This window comes from Pantherophis guttatus, chromosome 2, assembly GCF_059756535.1.
Source record: "Pantherophis guttatus breed Tessera chromosome 2, ASM5975653v1, whole genome shotgun sequence".
Classification (NCBI taxonomy): Eukaryota; Metazoa; Chordata; class Lepidosauria; order Squamata; family Colubridae; genus Pantherophis; species Pantherophis guttatus.
In genome coordinates, this window is record NC_142064.1 from 198,553,656 (window position 1) to 198,575,880 (window position 22,225).

A 22,225-nucleotide genomic window follows, 5' to 3' on the forward strand; every position below is an offset into this window, starting at 1 on the left:
AATATGCCTATCATCCCTGTTGTTGTATTTTTATTCTCTTATTCTTGTTTTTGTTTTTGACAAATTTAAATAGATAAATATATTAAAAACATGTTTCTCCCTTTCTCATCCAGGGAAATATATTCTACTTTTTTTTTTAATATTCCTCAAAATATTTTATTATTCTAGGAGGAGGCTAGGTGCTAACTTTCTACACCATTGTGAGCTCCATCACTTTACTTCCCAATAAAAAATATGTAAAAGTGGGAAATATAGAATTCTCCCCAAGGATCTTGCATTGATAAGACCTCAGCATCCTTCCAATGGAAACGTCAACAGTTCAGAGATGATTCTCACCTCGGAAAATAGACTTTCCTGAGGGTGGGAATACTTGGCTGACCTTCAAGTTAAGTGCAGAAAAAGAACTGGTTGATTGATAATTTGGATGAAATTACAAAACTGTTGGCTTGGCTCAAAAGTCACAGCCATACTCTAGAAGATAATGGCAAACAACCACTCCTCTCTAATGCTGCAAGAAAAATACATGGGCCTATTCACAGAGCCACTACGGGTAAATTTATTAACCTTAAACTTACACCTTAAGTTCTGAATAAATGAATGATTTTCAATGGAGTCTCCATGTTGGCTTTTATGGGGAACAATTGGCGATATGTAAATGGGAGTAGAAACAAAAAAAATCTGAGATTAAGAGAAAATGAGATTCCAATGAGTTTTCCCTCCCCCTCCCCCTTCAATGAAGCATTTTTTTAAAAAGTAGAACTAAATCATTTTGTATAGTAGTGACCAAAATTGTGGAAAAGTGTATTTTTGAGATTTGATGGCTAATAACACCACTTTTTTGGGGGGAGTTTCAATCATATTCCACTGTTGGAATGGCCTGGGAATAGACCAGATCATAGCCCAATTGAAAATCTATGGAGCTGACTAAAGAAACTTGTTAGTCAGAAGTGACCCAGCAATAAAACCCAGTTAATAGAAGCAATCATCCAACCAATCTTGGTTTCACATTATAACAGCTGCATAACTAAAAGACTTGGTTGACTCCATGGGAAGACATTGTAAGACCGTAATTTGTGCTAAAGGTTACCCAACTAAGTATTAACTGATGTGATAATTTTTGTGTATCTTGTTTTTTTCTATGTTTCACATACTGTAACTGGTATTCTAATAGCAAATCCTTCATAAAAGTTATTGCATGACATCAGTGGTGAAATCCAAATTTTTTTACTACCGGTTCTGTGGGTGTGGCTTTGTGGCCGTAGTATGGCTTGGTGGGCATGCCAGGGAAAGGATACTGCAAAATCTCCATTCCCTCCCCACTCCTGGGGGAAGGATATTGCAAAATATCCATTCCCACCCCACTCTGGGGCCAGCCAGAGGTGGTATTTGCTGGTTCTCCAAACTACTCAAAATTTCCACTACCGGTTCTCCAGAACCTGTCAGAACCTGCTGGATTTCACCCCTGCATTACATTCTTGATTAAATTATCTTTCCATTGATAAATAATTTTATGTACTACTCAAAAAAAAAGTGGTGTTATTAGCTAGTTTTAGAAAATGCACTTTTCCCAAAAGGTTTTCGCAATTTTGGCCGCTACTGTAAAGTTACCGCACCCGAATTGCCTGGGCGATACAACTTCCGTACCAGCAGAGGTCAGATCCCCTTCCCTCGCATGGGAGCATGAAGAGAGATCCCTTTCCGGTCTCAGAGCTTGCGAAATAAATCACGTTTTCTCCGTCAAGAGATCAGGTGGAGGAAGGAGGAGGGTTCGCAGGCATCCCTGAGGCAGGGGGAGAGGATAAGAGGCCAGTAAAAAAAAAAAAAAAACCTCTGAGGCTTTGGTGGGCTCTGGACTCTTGGGAAGTTTTCCTCCCAGAAAAGCTGAGCTTGCATCTTTTTGCTTCCTGGAGCTTTCTTAAAGCGATCTACCGAGAGCTAGATCTCACTCTGCGCCTTTGAGCTGCATTCTTCCCGATTTTAGCCGGATTGATCCGAGAAAATGCAGGCTTTGGCGCTCTGGCTGACCGTCGGTGCTCTCCAGCTGTTGACAGCTGTCCATGGGGGACCCCAACAACAACGCTTTGTCGCGCCGGACATTACCTGGACTCTGAGCAAGGTAACTGGCAGCAGTGGTGAATGGCTTCGCTTCTGCTACTGCCATGAAGGGTGGAAGGAGGAGAGGGATAGTTGCGGCTGATCCTTGAATGCGAAAGACTAGGGGGCTTTTTGCGGAAATGCATTTTTATTATTTTGACAGAAGGCTGATCTGCACTCATGCATGAAGCTATATTGCAATAACAGACTAGTGGAAACTTTTCTTCTTGCTAAAACTGACGGGAATTGTAGGTATTCCCCTCCTCCCCACTTCAAAAATGTTAATTATTATGCACAAAATTTTTCCTTGTAGGTTGCAGTTTTTATATTTTATATTTTTTCCTCTTTTCGGACTATTTGTGTGAAAACTTAAGTCAGGAACTATTTTTGAGCTGGGTGTGTGTGACAGAATGGCCTATGTGACTTCTTATAATTCTATACACTCATTTTGGAAATCTGGGGTAGTTCTGAAGGATTTAATACTATAAGAGTAGTTGGTAATATGTTGGCTTGTCAATGTAGTTGGAAAACAAACAACAATGGGTTTCAAACAGTGAGGCTATTATTATCAGGAGCCCACATCTGATTACTTTTTGTTGTTGTTAGCAGAAATTTAATGTTATGTTTTTGCAGGCAGTCCTAATGACTATGAATGTAATGTTGTAGTTAATTCTTGCCACCAATGGAATGTGAATTTTAGGTGTATTAAAGCCCTTCTCATCACTGCTACTAATATAAATCTTCTTGTTAGAAATTAATAGGAATATACTCCAAGCATAATTAGTAGAACTCCCAAGGTCTCATCTAAATGGAAGGAGAAATAATTTATGTGTAATTGTGTATTTAGATCCAGGCTAAGGAAATAATTTCTGATAGTATACTTGGTCATATAGATTTGAACAGAGCAAACAGCAGTGGGTTATAATAATTATAATTATATTGGTTACACCCTATGATAGCATATATAGATAGTATCTTGCTCAAGGCTTTGTTCTTGAATGCAAATTTGAATAGTGTTTCTCACACAAAATATTTGGAATCATGGTTTGCTGATCATCCTACTTCGTTTAAAGTAGCAGCAAGATAAATATTTATTAATGTAAATATGTTTGATCTGGCCATTATCCTCAGGATCTCAGGGCAGGCTATATTATATACAGAACATAGGGCAATAAAATGAATATAAAAATAAGCAATACCTAAAATAACTAGTACAATAATAGGACTTTTTAAAATATTAAAAAAATAAGGCTATGGTTATTAAATATTGCTGGCCTTCAGGAAAGGGACAATCCAAAGTAGTTCAATGAACTTGTTGGAAGTAAGTGATGAGTGAGTTTGTGATATTGGCTCTATGTGGCATATAAGATTCTGCTGTAAACTGAAATAGAGCATTAAGTCATTCAGCCTAGGATTATATACCATATACTACCAGCAGCTTTCCAGATTTCACTTAATTGTACATGGGCACCTGTGGGGTAGCTCAGGGGACATTCTGCTTGTGAAGTACACTTTGTCAATTGGCTGTTGCTACCACATCCTCCCATTGGACAATGGCTCAGCTGCTGCTGCCCCCTCCTCATTTCTGTTCCAGGAAAAATCCCAATTACTTCCCTTGATAGGGATGAGTCTTATGGGAGGGGGAGAGTGTCTATGGAGATTCTCAATCATCCAGGCCATGGTTGTCCCAAAGGTGCTTTTCAAAAGGCAACTGGACTTCCTTAGGTTTTTTTTTCGTTGAAAATGTTTCTGAAGAACCGAAGAAGCTTCTTGGATGAGAAGGGAAATGTTTTCAAGGAAAAAACTAAGAAAGTCCAGTTGCCTTTTGAAAAGAACCTTTGGGTATATTGTGGGGTGAGGACAAACACTCAGAATTAAAATTCAAAATGCACATGTAATATATCCAATTTTAAAATAATGCTTTTCCTACTGAAGTGTTGGTTTTATAGCTATTTTTATGAGTAACATTACAATGTGCAGTGATTGTAACATATGTCCTGAGAATAGAAGGTTGCTGGGTCAAAACTCAGGAAATTCTTTTTTAAATGGACTATTTTTCTGAGTATCTTCTCCAGTGGTACATCATGTTAGTGATACATCCAGTGGTACATCCAGTGGTATATCCAGATCCCTTCAGAGTGGGGAAAGCCAGAGTAGATGTAACCCTTTAATTTCAAATGACTGCGGGAATGATGAAATGTGGGACTGATTTTTTTTTTATACAAAACAACCCTTAAGGAAAACTAGTGAGATTATTAGGGGGGGGGAGGGGGGATAGTAATAGAAATGTTTAAATGTTTGCCAGATTTCAAACTGGCAGTCTTCTATTTATAATACAAGTATTACTACCATTATTATAGTATTACTGATAAAAATCACTCTAAAAGACAATAAGATCATGGTAACGATTGATGCAGTTCAGGGCTATTCCTGTGTGAAGTAGCCATTGGACTTCTGGAAATAGTTTGTAAGGAAGTAAACCATACCAGCCAAAACAGACAGGAGCACACAAAGAGGATAAAGGGGAAAATATTACCTTGAGAAACAGAAGCTGGAAAACATGCCTGTGCGTGAACAAAGTGATATTCCTGTTTTCTAGAAATGATTGCTGGTTGGTTCTGGAGACAGAGCAACTGGGCAAAAGGAATATGTCCACCATCTCATTTCAGACGAACAGCTGTTGTTTTTGTCATTTTACAAAACTTAATGCACTACATAGCATGCAGACATAATTTCCCATATGCGAAATGTGAATTTCTGGTACAATTCTAGGATGTGAGGTATATAAGACGCTCATTCTTTTTGGATGTGCAATTCTGCTTTTTGAGGGGCTATTGATCAATCAGTGCATAGGCCTGAATACCTCTTTTTACAAAACCGATTCCTAGCTTGGAATCTAATAAGGTTGCTTTCAAAATCATCTCTAATGTTACTACATTCTAAATAAGGGGTTCTTGGTGCTCTCAGAGTTTGGTTGTTTTTATGCAGGCATTTCATTACCCAAACTAGGTAACCTCATCAGTGCTAATAAGGAGTAGGGTTTGCTCTCAGTTTATATTCTAATGGCTTGCTCTGTCAGTGTTAATGGAAGTAGTCTTGAAGCCATTAGAATATAAACTGAGAGCAAATTCCATTCTTTACTAGCACTGTTGATGCCACCTAGTTTGGGTAAATAAATGCATAAAGACAATCAAGCTCAGAACATCAAGGACCCCTCATTTCAGCCCTGAGCTACAAATAGTCTCCTTTATTGGTATCTTGTAAATATTACCAGGGTGCCATAGATTACACTTGACTACATGAAGCAGAGGTTTTGCAACACTTTCCGAAAATGTCTTTGCACAAAAATGCTGTGTTTGTTAAATAAGAAGCTTAATAATTAAACCGTAATCCTAATTCTCAGGACTCTTCTCTTTTTTAAAGATCTGTGTAAATTTAGACTTACCCAATAGCACCTCATTAAGCAAGGGACACAATGATCCCCATGAAAGTCTGAGGTGTGTAACGACTGTTACATACCCAGTCCAGCGTGTACAGACCTGAAGTGCTCTGTGATGAAATTGTTGCAGATTGTAGTGCTTTGCTCCTGTGTTAAAAGTGGTTTTCAACTATGATTTTACCAATTGGAGCTAAGGAGAATCATCCTGTCTAACCAGTCTCTTGAAGGCTTTCCCCAAACAAAAGAAAACTCCTACACAGAAAGCACTTGTCATTAAAAATTAAAAGTACTTGCCAATCCTGAAGGGCTAGGTAGGCCGAATCCTGCATTTCCATAAGGAAGTATAGGACTTTGATGGCTTCTGTAGTGTCCAGTGACTGAGGCCATTGTACAGGTAGTCCTCGACTTAACAACAGTTCATTTAGTGACCATCAAAAGTTACAACAGCACTGAAAAATGGGATTTATGACCATTTTTCACAGTTCTGAGTTTTGTAGCATCCCCACGATCCTGTGATCAAAATTCAGACACTTAGCAACTGGTTCATATTTATGACCGTTGCTGTGCCCCAAGATCGTATGATCACCTTTTGTGACCTTCTGACAAACCAAATCAATGGGGAAGCCAGGTTCACTTAACAACCAGGTTACTAACTTAATCAACTGCAGCGATTCACTTAATAACAGTGGCAAGAAAGGTTGTAAAGTGGGTCAAAACTCACTTAACGAATGTCTCACTTAACAACATAATTTTGGGGCTCAATTGTGTTTGTAAGTCGAGGACTACCTGTAGTGGAAGTATGATAACTGCGAAGATAATTCTCCAGCAGATAATAGAATAATTGAAATCCCAAAACCACCATGGGATGATACTGCAAAGAGCCATGGCAACGTTCTAGCTTTGCTTCATCCAGTTTAGGGTTCTTCAGAAATGGTGATCATGCTCCTGGACAACTGTAGTTTCAATACATCTGGAGGACATATAGGATGGGAAGTCTGTTCTAGTTCTCCTGGATGTCCACAACACTTTTGCCTTTTTCAAGTTTTGCTATAGGCCTCTAGCTTGTACTTTGCTACTCAAAAGAAAACAATAAGAACAGAAATGTTTTCTGGCTGTTGTCTTTTGAAGGCCACCTATGTAAATAAATTTTTTGCAGGAACCAAACGGAAATATAGGATTAACAGAAGTCATACATACAGTTTTTGTACCTCTTCTGGCTGCAAACAGAGAGTTCCACATGAGCTAATGGTCTTCCATATTAAAAATGCACAGAAAACTACATGTTTGGCAGCAGCTTGGTCTAGAAATCTTGGAAAATAGCATTCTGAGGTTTAGGTTTAAAAGAGCGGTAGATCACGGGAGCCTTCAGAGAAAGTCTAGAAAATGCAGATTTATCACATAAGTACAGATCTTATTAAATAAAAAGGAAGGAAATCTGCAATTAGGCCAATTGAAAATAGGATAGGAGGTTTTAAGACAGGCACAAAGCAATGATGAAATCAAATTTTTTTACTACCCGTTCTGTGGGCATGGCTTGGTGGGCATGGCAAGGGAAGGATACTGCAAAATCCCCATTCCCACCCCACTCTGGGGCCAGCCAGAGGTGGTATTTGCCGGTCTCTGAACTATTCAAAATTTCCGCTACCGCTTCTCCAGAACCTGCTGGATTTCACCCCTGGCAGAAAGGGATATTTCAACCTCTCTCCCTTTTTCCCTTAATTAAATTATGCATTTCAAGTTTTGTAACTAATATTTATCCCGTTAAGGAAAACATAGCATCGTTTTCCTTATGCTAGGATTTTCCAGATGTATTTGGGCTGTATTGCTAATTTAGGCAGAGTTTCCCAACTAGGGGAAGGTCATCCTGTCAAACTTAATGCACAATTTTAAATCTGGTCTTTCTTCACACGTTTAGGTACAAAACTTTGCATGGGAAAACTGTGGTCCTCCATCAGAACCTGCAATGATTAAGAGTCTGTCTGTAAGTCCTGATCCAATTGCTGTCCCTGGAGATGTGACAGTTACTGCATCGGGGGCCAGCACTATAATCCTCTGTGCTCCTCTAAAGGTACGTGAAAGGTGATGGAACCAAACCAAACCAAAATTGTTACTCATATCTCTGATAGTAGTACATTTGTTAAAATAAACATATTTATTTGGTGCCTTTAACTGTAAACCAGGCTTGATATAAGATTGCACACAGTTTTATTTTTGTGGCAGCTCAACTTGGACATCAATAGCCCCAATTTTTTCAGCTCCCTCCTTGTTCTTTCTTTCCTAGATAAAGGCATCTTTGAGTAATGTTCAAATTCTGATGACTGGAATCCATGTAGTTTTCTTGGAACCTAATAGAAACTGCCTTCTGGGTTTTTTTGTTTTTTTTTTCAATTTTCCAGTCCACTCAGCAGCTCTGTCATTCTCAGCTGATGCCCCATCAAAGCGTCCATCCTGGCAGACTCTGCTTAGTTTCCAAGATAACTCATAACCATCTTAGTGTTCTGCACCAGCTACGGACCCATACAGATTATTTATTCTTTGGATTCTTGCAGGCTGTTAAAAAAGTTAATTAACAGCCTTTGTTTGAAAAAAAAAACCTGATTTTATTTTACTAAAATAAAATCAGGGGTTTTTTTTTCAAACAAAGGCTGTTAATTAACTTTCTTAACAGCCTGCAAGAATCCAAAGAATAAATAATCTTAATCTTACTATGGTTGGCAGAAAACCCAGAAGCAATTTGCAGAGAACTAAGATCAAGGCATGAAGGAGAGAGAACAAGTTGTTTCCTGCAAAATGCTTCAGTCGGCGTTCCTCCTTAAATAGGCTAAGGGAGTGACCAATTAGCCCCAAGCCTTACTCTCGAGGAGACCTCCGCCTGAGGAGCCACTCCTGCCTTTTGGCAGCTCTGCGCGCCCGTGCATCAAGAAGAGGCTCCACCTCTTCGTCCTCTTCACTTAAGGGAGCTTCTGGAGGTTCTGAAGGCCCTGGCTGAATCCCCGCCTCTGGCACCACATCTTCTCCAGCCTCCTCATTGTCTGACTTGAGTGCCAGCTGCACAGGCTGCTGGCGCAGCACCACACCAGCCTCCTCATTGTCCGAATCAGCCACCAGCCGCACAGGCCGCGTATGGGCCACAACACTTAGTGCTCTTACTAAAACTTTTTTGCCTCCTAATTGTTGTCATAGAAAGACATTTCTTCCAGTAGACTAGGGGTGAATAGTCTGTAGACTCAACACTCCTTGCCAGATTATAGCAGTGTAATTATTTGAAAAGTGATGCTGCACTTTCCAGCCATGTTAAGTCAGAAAACGCAGGGAAGCTATATGCCCTAAAATAGGTCTGACACCATTAAAAATTAAACAGAATAACACAAAATAACACTCCCCTAATACGGAAAATATTAGCCCTGCATTTTGCATATTTTCCCCACTTCGTATTTTCAGTTCCTTGTGACTAAAAAATTGGCCATCCTCCAAAGAGAAAAAGGAAAGGGTACTTGAAGATGTTTTAAGACAGTGTTTCTCAACTTTGGCCACTTTAATAGTATGAACTTCAATTCCCTATGCTGGCTGTGGAATTCTGGGAGTTGAAATCCACACATCCTAAAGTGATCAAGGTTGAGAAACTTTTCGAACCAACTCATAGCATTGAATGGCCTGTAACGTCGTTGGAATCTGTGTGGTTTTGATCCCCCTTACGTTGTATTGTGATACTGCTTGTTTCAGCGGTTTCAAACTATTGGCTAGTTTGGTTTATACATTTTTACCCTATGTTAGGTATTTAGGAGTTAGGTAGCCATATGAAGCATTTAAAAAAATAAAAGTGGATTCCGGCTTATATTCTCCTATTAAGCAACTACAGATAGTCCTTGATTTACGAACACAATTGAGCCCAGAATTGCTAAGTGAGAAATTTGTTAAATTTTGCCTCATTTTATGACTTTTTTTTTGCCACATTTATTAAGTGAATCATGGCAGGTGTTAAATTTCAAAGGTAGGTAAAATGAGGACCCAGATTGTGGGGGCAATAAACTGACTTTGTATAAAATATACAAAAGTATGAAGGCTATTGCTTAACGCATTGTAAGCTGCCCTGAGTCTCTGGAGAAGGGTGGCATATAAATTAAAGCAAAAAAAAAAAAAATTAGTAACATGATTCACTTAGCAAACACATTCGTTAAGTGAATCTGGCTTCCCCATGGACTTTGCTTGTCAGAAAGTCGCAAAAGGGGATCATGTGAGCCTGGGATTCTGCAACCGTCATAAATATGAATCAGTTGCCAAGCATCCGAATGTAAATCAGGTGACCATGGGGATGCTGCAACGGTCATAAGCGTGAAATATGTCGGAGGTCACTTTTTTCAGTGCCGTTGTAACTTTGAATGGTCACTAAATTAGAACAATTTGAATTGTTCTAAGTCGAGGACTAGCTGTACTTATCCATGCCATGGTCTAGCCTCAGCCATATTTCTAAAGGATAATAATAAAATCAGGAGACATACAATAATTTCATATCCAGAATGATGCTAGCCTTCAAAGACTCTAAAGGCTGCATATAACACCCACAGAGTAATATAATGAAAATTGCCTTGTGTTTATTGTTTGTACTGATACAACCTACCTGGTTGTAAGCAAAAGTTTATGAGTCTTGAAAAATTATGTATATACGGAAAATTTTATGAGTCTTGAAAAATTATGTATATATGAGCCTTTTGAACCCCAGGCCTGAGAATGTGGGTTGTGGTTTAGCTCAGATGTTGTATGCTGTTTTCTTATTACTTTTTCATGTTCTCAAGTCTTTTCCTGTTTTACTGGTTTCTTGATTGTTCTGTTACTAGTTCTCATAACTGTGTTCATTCTAGCACCATTTATTTATTTATTTTTTGGGGGAGATCTAGTGCTGTTTTTCCTGTTCTGGATTTCAGACACTGAGATACAGATATCAGATGAGATAGAATGAAATCCTATCAAAAGGAGGAGTAGGATTTTGTGTTCTTGGGTAATCTCCAGGATGGTTTCCGACCCACCTAGTGTTGCAACCCTTCCGTCTTCCTCACATGGATTTCAGCTTGAATCAACTGATAGGCCACTGGCTTTTCCTGCTGTAGAATCACAGGATAGTTTTAAACATGGAATCCTTTCAGATATAACGCTATGGTTTATTCATTAGCTTGAATTGTGGTTGATTCAAAATGGCAACTGAGCTTTGCTTCTAACTAGAAAACAGTGACATGATATGTATATGTTCAAGGTTGTTTTCAGACCTGATTCGTCTACATTTTGCTCCAAGCTTTTTTTTTTTTTTTTTAAATAAAGAAAGTGAGGAAAGGAGATATTGCTCATATGTGGCCAGACAGCACATGCTTGGACATAGGACATGCAGTTTTCTTGAGTTTTCTTGAGTTTAGGCCTAGAGGTTCTCTTAATATTTATGCAAGAGTACATTGGTCTTGATAGCAATTACCCATTGGAGAACAAAGTAAACAATAGGAAACTCTGAGAAGTTGGATCTAGTTTAAAATGTTAGAGGCCATGTAGAGTCTTGGAAAAATAGAACGTAAATAGAAAATCCATCATGAGAAATTCAGTGTGTTGCGTCTGATAATTTCATTTCATTCATTTATTTGGGTGCTGTAACCCATGCTGGATTTCTCCAATTCTGCAGAAACATTTTGTCCAGGGAGGCCGTTTGCTCCCTGGCCATGGCAGTTTTGCAGAGACTTCATGCCCAAATCCATTCTGTCCAATTTCCAGATCACTTTGCACCTTAAGAACACAAAACTGTGTGAAAATTCTCATAAAAATTCATAGTTTCCACAAACATTCCTGTACGTCTTTGAGCCAAAACAGAGATTGTTAATCCTTTTTTTTTTTTTGAGAGAGAGAAATACTATATTGCAAAATTTGTAAAAGTTTAACTTGGTAGTCCAGAAAGTATTTATTAGGTTGATTATTAAAAATGATACTCAGGGACAATCAAACCCTCATCTCTCCTTGCGGAAGTACATTTCCTTCAGGCATGTTCCTTAAGAGCATTTTATTTCAATTGCCAGCTACTCAGAAGTTGTTGGAAGCCAGTTTGCTGACGTCTTCAGATACAGCCACACTCAAAATGCTGGAAAAAGATGAGCCTGTTAGTACTTCTTCCAGCTAACAGCAGGAAAATCCAAAGACATTTAACCAATGTCCTGCCGACGCCCATCTATGTTTTCATTTCATAGTGTGATGGTTTCTCATTTGGCCAAGTAGATATTATGGTCGCGGGATGTTGCAAACCACAAAGTCACTGTCCCTTTGCTGTATTTTAAATTTCTGGGAAACAGTAGCATCTTGGCAAAGCCCGGTGGCAACTGACGTCTGCGGGGACGGGGAAGGGTAAATTCATGGCCAGAGTGATTTAATAATTCACACATGTACACACACACACCCTGTGAGAAGTGAGTCCACACAAGTTCTTCCCAACTTCCATGTGGCAACCTCCGTTCAGCTGTGATTTGGGAGGTGCTGGTAATGAGCTAGAGATAAATTGTATCTGTTTATGAATAGAGATGATGGTGTGGGAAAACTCAGGGGCCCATTTGAGAATAGCGGACAGACCACATGTGGAAGGGAGGGAATCCCTTGCATAGGGGGGGGGGGAAAGCAGTGCTTCAGCTGTTCTCAGAAGCATCATGGAAAACAGGACAAGTGTATGAGACCTTTGATACTACACAAGCTGGCCTACCTTGTGAGCACTTGTCATGTGAATCCTTATCATGCTTTTGGGCAGGGAGGAGTCAATCCAGTCAGAGGCTTAGGGGATATTTTTTTTTTTTTTTGCATGCTTGGCCACTTTGTGTTTTTAAACTGCTTTTGATGTCTTTTTCTTCTTCTTCTGAGGACCAGTGCAGAGCAATGGCATCGGGCCTTTTATTTCTGTGTGTGCTATACAGTTGTTGTTATTCAGTCGTGTCCAACTCTTTGTGACCCCATGAATCACACCACATCAGGCCGCCCTGCCTGCACTGTCTCCTGGACTTTGCCCAACTTCATGTTCATTGTGTCAATGACACAATCTAACTATCTTATCCTCTGCCGTCCCTTTCTCCTTTTGCTTTCAGTCTTTCCCAACATCAGGGTCTTTTTTCCAATGAGTCCTCTCTTATTTGGAGGCCAAAGAGTTTGAGTTTCAGCTTCAGTACCTGTCCTTCCAAAGGACAGTCGGGGTTGATTTCCTTTAGGAGCTCTAGAGCAGGGATGTCAAACTCAACGGCCTGCAGGCCAGATGCATAACACTCAAGCCACGCCCCAGTTTAGCGAGGGAAAAAAGTCACAACATCACATGACTACAACATGATGATGTGCGTTTGACACCCCTACTCTACAGAATATTCACAGAGAAAAAAGGAATGAGAATAAATGGCTGGGAAAGAGGAGGTTATATTTTGACATCAGCTGATACTTTGCAGATGTGTTAGAGCAGGGGTGTCAAACTCGCATCGTCATGGCATCGTGACGTATCACGACTTTTCCCCCCTTCACTAAACCGGGTGTGGCCATGGCCAGCGCGACAGACATCTGGCTCATGGGCTACGAGTTTAACACCCCTGTGTTAGAGGATAGTGTTTTAGCTATTAGCCAGGCAAGGTTGGGGGGGGGGCATGTTAGCATAAAACCTTTGGAAAGCACCAGGTTGGAGAAAACAACCTTTCTGTACTAAAAAGGATATATAAATGGGAAGAGCGTGGTGGAACCTTGCAGAATTTGTATGGCTCTCTACTGCTCACAGATGGTGGCTTATGATATCTGAGAACCTAAGAGCTGCCTTGCTTAATTAAAGTAAAAATTGCATCTGGCTGACATTAGTTTCCCATCTGGTCATTAGGTTTATATCATGGGTGCCCACTTGATTATAGCTTAACATTAGAGTGAATGTTTTTTGCTCATTAATACTCCTTATAGAATGATATTGTCATCCTTCCTTTTAACTCCAGTAATGTTGGATAATTTCATGGAGAATAAATCCTATCTATGAACATGCTCTTTTAATGTGGTGCATTTTATAATTAAGTAATGTTTTGCAAATGGCTTTCTCCCATACTTTGTCCCAAGATGAATAGAAAAATAAAACGGCAACTTCCAATTTTATCTCCCAGTTGAGCTTACTGGGAATGTTGCATCCTTTGTCCAAAACGTGACATTGGTAGAAGGTGCTTTTCTGGGGCTGTGATTTACACCTATTTCAAGGTGTATCTCCCTGATATTTATCTTCTCCCAGATAAGGTGGTGTCCCGAATTTAGCTGTCAAACCAGATTCAGTTCCTCTGCATTTAAAGATGAAACAGGGTTATTGCTTTATTTCTTCCAAGCAAGTAGCCTAAACAGTGATACACATTCAGAGAATTAACTGTGCAATCACTGATTTCTCAAGTTATTTTAACTCATTTGCTGTCAACATGCTAGTGGGGGCGGGATGGTGGTGGTTAATACCAGGTTGTATTAATGACAGGAAGAAATTTTCAGACAGAATATTAATGCTCACATCTGTTTCCAGGCAGTTGTCATCCTGGAGAAGAAGCTTGGAGATATGTGGATAAAAGTCCCTTGTGTGGATCAACTTGGGAGCTGCATCTATGATGATACTTGTGCCTTGCTGGACAGTCTCATCCCTCCAGGCGAGCCATGTCCACCGCCTTTGCAAACTTATGGCATTCCATGTCATTGCCCGTTCAAAGCGGTGAGCCCTCTTCCTCCTTTTGTTTCTTAGTCTTGGAAACACAGCAACAAAATCCTTTGGGCATCGGCAGCTCCTTACACCCCTCTCTCAGTAAAGTTGTGCACCTCCAATAATTGCGTGCCTCCATTAATGCAGGGGTGTCCAGACATAGATGATAGACTTGCCAGGATTTTCAGCTAGAGTCAAATCTGCTCTAAGGTTTTGGTGTTTTGTTTTGTTTTTTTACTATTTACATAACCTCAGCCTTACGATTACAAAATGAATACATTCAGGTGGCCCATAATGCAGTGCATCTCTGTGAAAACTTATCAATTAAAAAATAATGAGGCATTAAAATAAAGGAATTAACTTGCAAATAGAACTGGGCATCTTTCAAAGGTGAATCTGGATTTTCTGTGAAAGCATATGGCTTGCTATGGAAAGATAAGACCACAAAATGCAATCCTTGTGCAAGTTTTCCAGAACTCTTTATTTTGCCCCATTTCAGCCCAATTCTGTTGCTTTTCTCTATTCTGCCAGTGCTAATTTCCAATTTTTTTTTCCAAATCTGCTTTTAGCAATCCACCTTGCCATAGTAGTTATCCTTTTTCTCAGATGAGCTAGCCAGCATCTTGGACTATAGATGATTTGCCGGATAGCAGTTGACTATCCACAACTGCTTCTAAGAACTTGAATAACAATGTAGAAGCAGACAGTAGAATTTTTCATACTGGGTTATGTTCAAGTGTAGAGTTCTGTTTAAGCAATTTGCATTGGTCTTTTACCGATTATACTGAAGAGCTATTTCAGTAATTCATCCTGTAAATGCTTCCTCATTTCTGCTCCTGTTTTAAAAAAACCTTGGTGTGGTTTATTGGTACTGAAACTGTACTCTGATAAGACAAGGAAAGGCAGTGTATCAATTTATGGAGACTGATGCAATGGTTTGTCTTTCTTCTTTTCAGGGTACCTACAGCCTTCCTTCCTCTGAATTCTTCATACCCAACATGGATTTGCCTTCTTTCCTCACCAATGGAGACTACAAGATGAGAGTTGTGCTGACCAACGGGGACCAAGAGATGTCCTGCACCAAGCTGTCTTTCTCCTTGCAGTCTGAGAAACGGTGGCTACACTGAGTCTTAGCGCCAAGTGCCATGCTTCTCCCAGCTTTTTTCTATCCTGTTATGACTAACACGAAGAGTTACTTTGCAGCATTTAAATTACAGGGAACACCGATTGGAGAATCCAAGGAAAGAATGCTCCTTATTAGAAAAAGATGCCTACCCATCTAAAACTTATTAAGGACCAGGTTCTACAAATTATAGCAATGGGAATCTGCATACATTAAGAATATGTTTAGCTGGCAGGTTCAATGGGCCCAGCACTGCAACTCTCCATTGGCGGATTCCCTTATTAGGTTTCCCTACATTCCAAAGTCTTAAATGGTAGATAGAGGCCTCTTCAAGGGATGAGATAGTGGAAGTGCACTGACGACAGGATAATCTGAGCCAGGTATCAAAAAAAAAAAAAAAACCTGGAGAAATTACATTTTCTACTTTATGGATGCTCCTTTAGTCTAGCTAGATTTGGTTACCTCTCTGACACTTTACAGAACCTATATGGAATGGCTCTTTCAGTATACCAGAAGTATTTTTTTTTTTAGTAATGGACAGTTTCTAAATGATGCCTTGTGCAATTCAACCAGCCTTTTTTATCCTGAGATGAGCTTTGTGAATGAGGGAGCTAAGAAAAATACTGAGAAAATCAGGATTGTTCCCATTTATTTTTTGCAATTCATTCCATTTACACCCTCTTAAGCGGTACATTTTGTTAGCTAGTATTATCCACTGCATAATAACCTGTGTCCTTGTCTTTTTGTTCATAAGCTTAATGTTTTCTTGGGGAGGCAAGTCACAGCAACCATGAAAAGAAGCATTTTTTAAAAGTGAGCAGTTTCCACTTTTATGTAAGAATGCACTAACTCTTCTTTTTTAAAAATGAAGTGCTTGCAGAGGTATTGCTAGGAAAAGCAGCACATATCCCTCTAAATGCGCATTTCTCTCCTTGTTTGAAGACTGATTTTCTTGTTCCTAAGGAACCAACTGGCTCCACTTACTAACAAGCATCTTAGAACCTAATTATCTATTATTTTCTAGCTTATCATACATCCTATGCATTAAGCAAAACTGATCATCTAATTGGAGAACAAATTAGTGATTAGTGAGATAATCAAATAACTCAAGACATCAATTAAATGTGATAGTGTGCCATAATTTGAATGCCATCTCCTGTTACAGAAGATTCAGTCTCCAAACAGTGATTGCCAAGTGATAAGAGCCACAGTGGTGCAGTGGTTAGAGTACAGTACTGTAAGCTACTTCTGCTGACTGCCTGCAATTTGGCAGTTCAAATCTTACCAGGCTCAAGGTTGACTCAGCCTTCCATCCTTCCGAGGTAGGTAAAATGAGGGCCCAGATTGTTGGGGACAATATGCTGACTCTGTAAACTGCTTAGAGAGGGCTGTTAAAGCACTATGAAGCAGTACATAATCTTAAGTGCTATTGCTATTCTCTGATGCAATGAGAGTGTATTATTGCTGTCTCAGCAAAGTATGTTAAAATTAGAAACATTTTCTGATCACAGCGCTTGAGAAGTATTAACAATGAGCCATCATAAGCCTCTTTATTAATGGAAGGAAGCATTGGTGTGCTGTTCTTTTCAGCGTCTGTGGCAGGATCTGGTTCTTTTACACTGGGCTTGCAGTTCTTATAGCCAAGCTGACATGCCATGGAGTGATGAAGGGTTCTACTTACCACCAGCTTGTTAGAGACAGAAGCTGTTTTGGACCTAGAAGGAATTATTTGATTGAGGTTCCCTAGCTGGCTTTCACATCTAAGGGAGGACTAGAACTTGGTTTCCCATTTCTACTCTAGCACCTTAGATGTTATACCATACAAGCTCTCACGATGTCTTCTAGATATTTTGGACTACTAAAAAGTAAGCTGCTCTAGAGCGGGACTTGACTCCTGGTAGTTGCCTCAAGGTTTCTATGTAATTGATTCCAGCAATAATAGAAAAGTATAGTGTGTCCTTGCAACTTTCTGGGATTCTGTTTTACTTCCCAATCTAACCTATAGTTCTCAGGTTTCCTTTGATATCTCCCATCCAAGTATATTAGATCTGAAACAGCTTAGCTTTTTGCAATTAGCCAGAGCCAATTAGGTACAATGCAGATAATCCCTGCCTCCTGACCATACTAGCTAGTGCTTAAGGTGCATTCATGCAAACAATCCGGAAAATAATCCTTGCCCTTATAGCTATGGTTTAGGAATTAGGCTTGACAGGAATTATTGCTTGATTTAAAAATTACAGAATCTTTCTCCCAACTGCAAGGAGTAACCTTGGATGTATTCTGTTGATTTTTTTCACGTTGTCCTTAGCTTCTACACCTGCATTTCTGTGCAGAAATGTGTATTTTGATGCTATTGCTTTTAACAACATTATCAGAAATATGCCTCTCAAGTAAGGTTTCATTGAATTTTTGGTGTTGCCTGTAATTTGATGGCATTCCACAGTTTAAAAGGATAGGCTAAAATGTCATTCCATTAAAATAGTTTTGTATTCTATTCTCTGGCTTCCTATATCTTGGTTCTTCCATCTATTCTACACAATATGCTTTTTGATCTATCTCCGCTATATACAATATGTTCCATGTTTACCTTAATGCTAATAAGTTACATCATTTGGTATGAACAAGAAAAGTTCATCACACCTTATGTTGGAGTAACAATCCAAACTATGCTTAGAGAATTTCTGTTGCTTCTTAATCTTTTCTTTAAATCTTTTCTTTAATCTTCTTTAATTCTTTAATCTTTTCTCTTAAATTTGAAATTTTGTTTTAGTACATGAAATTTGCAAGTAAGAATCTGGGAAAACAACAGAGCTGCAAAAATTTCTTTACATTTTTGCATATGGCAATGCAGTGATCACCTTCTCTCATCCATACAATTGTATCTAAATCACATGTATAAAAAAGATTCTAGACATGACTATATTGCCTTCAAACCATGCAATTATCCTGTACTTCTATTTTAATTGACAGAGCTATGGCATGGCTATGTGACCAACATTTTTCAGTAAACTACTGTTACAACTTTGTACAGCAAAAGCATTGCAAAAAACTTGAAAAGGTAATTGCTATGAAGTATTCGAGTGTTAAAATCGTAAGGAAGCAATTTACATACTTGTTGTATGTCTTGTTAAAAAATTTCCCTTAACTTTTCCTGTACTACTTTTCATTGAGGATGGGTTTTCTTAGTTTCTGTAATAACCATACTTAAATCCCAATCTTGATTTAGAGAGATATGTGACACGAGCAATACCTTTTCTTCTGAATGGAACAACGGGAATTCAAAATTAACTTCCTTGTCCTATAATAAAGTAGACATGTAATGAATTCAAACCATTCCTATAAAAATGCAATTCATATGCTCTTAAAGTGAAATGGAAATGATAATATATGGTGGCTGAAGTGGAAAAAAAGGCCATCTTTATTCCTTTTAATGCCTTTATAACACATTTTTGCTTCTAAGCATTGTAAAAGTAAAGAGCACCCTTATGTTGTCATGATGAGTAATGTGGGAAATAGATCATACAAAATTTCTCTGAAACTGATCCTTGGTAACATTTTGGTCACAAAACATATTTTTTTAGCAACAAGCCAGAAACAATCTACCACAGTTGTCTTCTGCAAAATTCTTCCCTCCCCAGTCTAGTCTATATCCCCATGATTTCCTGGTAATCTTCCATTCAAGGACTTTCTGTTCCAACTCTCCTAAACTTTTTAAGATCAGTCAAGGCTGCCCAGGTGCTGCAATCAGCTGTAAGCCACAGAGATATTTTTCTGCACTACTGGGTAATGTTGCTGACCTTTTACTATTTCAGTTTAGGTATTTTTTAATAGACTTGCGATAGTCAGGCAACAAATGGTAACAATTTGATATGGCATAATGATTCATAGATAGCAAAACTCTTATCTGGATTTTTAAAACATCATTCAGTTACTAAAGCTACTAGAACAAAACCAGATTTCGTTTCCAGTTCTATTTATTGAAAATGAATATCAATACAGCATATTTTAAAAAACCCACATTTTGACTGCAATAGCCTATTACTACGTAAGAAAAACTTTTCATGAAGATATTTCCTTTTAATGTATTTTATTGCATAAACAGGCATATTACAAAACACATTCTTAACCATTATTTTACATCCTCCTTTCTACATATTTTATTAAAAGTGACTTGATGATAGTTAAGTGAAAAAAACCACCATATAAAATTACCGTATTTTTCGCTCAGTAAGATGCACCTGACCATAAGACGCACCTAGGTTTAGAGGAGGAAAACAAGAAAAAAAATATTCTGAACCAAGTGCTGTACTAATATATTTAATAAAATATAGCAGAATAATATTTCAACCATGTAAAATCAACAGTGATCTTAAGAACCATCATCACTCTCATTAACAAATGAGGAGAGACTAAAGTTCAAGCACTCTTCTACTTTTCTGGGAACCCCAAGAACTTGCCAGTGTCAGAATTTATGAAGCTCAGTTGCTCATAATCACTGATATCACTTTCTTCGCTATCTTCATATATGATACTATCTTCAGTTCCATCTAAGGCATTGCTAATGCCACATTTTTTGAATGACCGTGCAACAATTTCATCCTTCACTGAGTGCCATGATGTATTAACCCATTCACAAATTTGAGTGATAGTGGGTCTCTTCATTTGTCCAGTAGGTGTCATATGTTTACCAGCAGCCATCCATTTGTTCCACTCTTCTTGCATAAAGACTTTAAATGGTTTGTTGATAGAAACGTCCAGAGGTTGCAACTGGCTGGTAAGACCCCCAGGAATTACAGCTAGATGAGTCTTCACTTCTTTAAAGCTCTTTTTTGTAGTTTCACTAATATGTGCTCTAAGCACTAATAAAGCAGGTTTTTTCAGAAGCCCTCCAGGACGTTTGGACCACACTTTTTCAACCCATACTCTCATTCCATTTTCATCCATCTGTCCTTTCTCATGAACATGCACAACAATTCCTTGTGGAATCACTTCTTTTGGAAAGGTTTTCCTTTTGAAAATTAACATCGGTGACAATTTGGTGCCGTCTGCACAGCAGGACAACACAACTGTGTAATGTGTTTTCTCACGTCCTGAGGTTTTCACGGTTATGATTTTGGCACCTTTAAGATCAAGTGTCTTATTAGATGGCACATCAAAGGTTAGCAGGACTTCATCCATATTCCCAATCTGGCCAATTTCAAAATTATTTTTCTTCCTAGCATCAATTACAAATTTATGAAAAGACAGAATCTTAGATTCATATTCTTTTGGCATTTTTTGTGCAATTCTAGTTTTGGTGCACATAGCAAGGCCACATCGCCTCATAAATCTGTAGCACCATGATGGTGATCCAGTAAAATCCTGAATGCCTTTCTCTACAGCAATGCGTTTGGCTTCATATATTATCATTTTTGTAGAAACTGAGAAGCCATTATTCCGGTGACGTGTGATCCATTCCTTCAGGTACACATCTAACTGTGGCCACTTTGCCGCATGCCCACGAAAAGTGTGCTTGCTTTTATCTACTTTTTGCAGCTGATCCACTTGTTTCCTCCACTCTCTTATCATTTTTTCAGTTGGAGGTGACCCAAAATGTCTCTCCGCTGCCCTGTTTCCATGTTCCTCAGCGTATTTTACTACTTCCAATTTAAAAGGAATTTTATATACTAGTCTTTTCTGCTTTGACATCCTTGTATGTAGCACGAGGAGGTACCGTAGTATTTTTCTGCAAGAAAATACAGCAGTGAAAGAACTGTCAGTAATGTGTCCTTCATTGTTATGAGAGCACTGTAGCTGAGAACATCAAGGAATGACACATTATTATAGGGGATCTGCTGCGGACATACTGTTACGAGGGTGGATCTGCTGCTGATCTGCACTGTTATGGGGGACACGTTTAAGGTTTTACCTTCATAGGGAACAGTTTATAAAGAGGACACTTTATTAGAGGACACTTTCTTAGGCACTATACATGCAACCATATTTTGTTTCCGCAGTCCCCCCTTACACCCCATCAGAATGGCCCCTTATAGTAGGTGCCCCCATCAGAGTACTGTGAATATGGAGCGCTGAATATGGAGCAGCAGTATAGTGAAGGCAGGAGGCGGAGCCTGAGAGGACCACAGATAGGTGTAGCAGAGGCAAGGCACAGAAGGAGGTTGAAAAAAACAACCACCTGAAAAGAACATAATAGCAAAACAACCATGCCAAGTGCAAATTATTACATGCACACTCAGCAACTTCACACAAATGTTGTCATTGCATCTTGCTATCCAGATAGCAGTAGTACCCAAATTGTAGCACTGATGCGACTGATATTGCCCCCAAAAGACACTATGGCAGCATTTGTGAGGTGTCATTGCAAAGGTCAGCATTTGGACTATTGCAGACACTCATGTGACAAACTTCTTCCATAGGGGGTGACAAAAACTGCAGGGACATAAAAAGAAGTGGAGATTTTACCTTCAGTTAGATGAAGTCACCTATACCAGTGGTCACCAATCGGTGGTCCGTGGACCACTGGTGGTCTGTGAGAAAATTTTGGCGCACCTGAGTGGAGAAGCTGCTCCAGAATGAGCAATGGCCAGTCCTGTGACTAGAGCTCTGGAATATGGGACTGGCCAGGCAGCTCATGGTGGGGCTGTAAATCTCTACTGTAGAGGGAGGTTCGTGTAACTTGCAACTTTGCAGCGCAGCCCTCACTGGCCAGAATAAGGTAATGGTGCAAGGGGAGGTGGTGGTGCACGCGGGCCGAAGCAATGGGTGGCAGGAACCCTGGGCTGTTTCTTCCGCCTGCAAATATCCATCTCCCACCCTTCCCTGTTGGCTGAACCCACCAGTGGCTGTCCCTGCCCCTTCCCCTCGCCCT

At 39.3% G+C, this 22,225-nt stretch overlaps 1 protein-coding gene across 1 annotated transcript; it reads left to right on the plus strand.

Annotated features, from left to right (window-relative positions):
• The first annotated feature begins 1,633 nt into the window (after nt 1–1,633).
• On the plus strand, nt 1,634–18,687 carry GM2A (ganglioside GM2 activator). Its single transcript, XM_034402129.3, has 4 exons — nt 1,634–2,116; nt 7,449–7,601; nt 14,064–14,246; nt 15,191–18,687. The coding sequence occupies exons 1-4, from the start codon at nt 2,000–2,002 to the stop codon at nt 15,359–15,361; spliced, it is 624 nt and encodes a 207-aa protein (XP_034258020.1). The 5' UTR covers nt 1,634–1,999; the 3' UTR covers nt 15,362–18,687.
• The last annotated feature ends 3,538 nt before the right edge of the window (nt 18,688–22,225 follow it).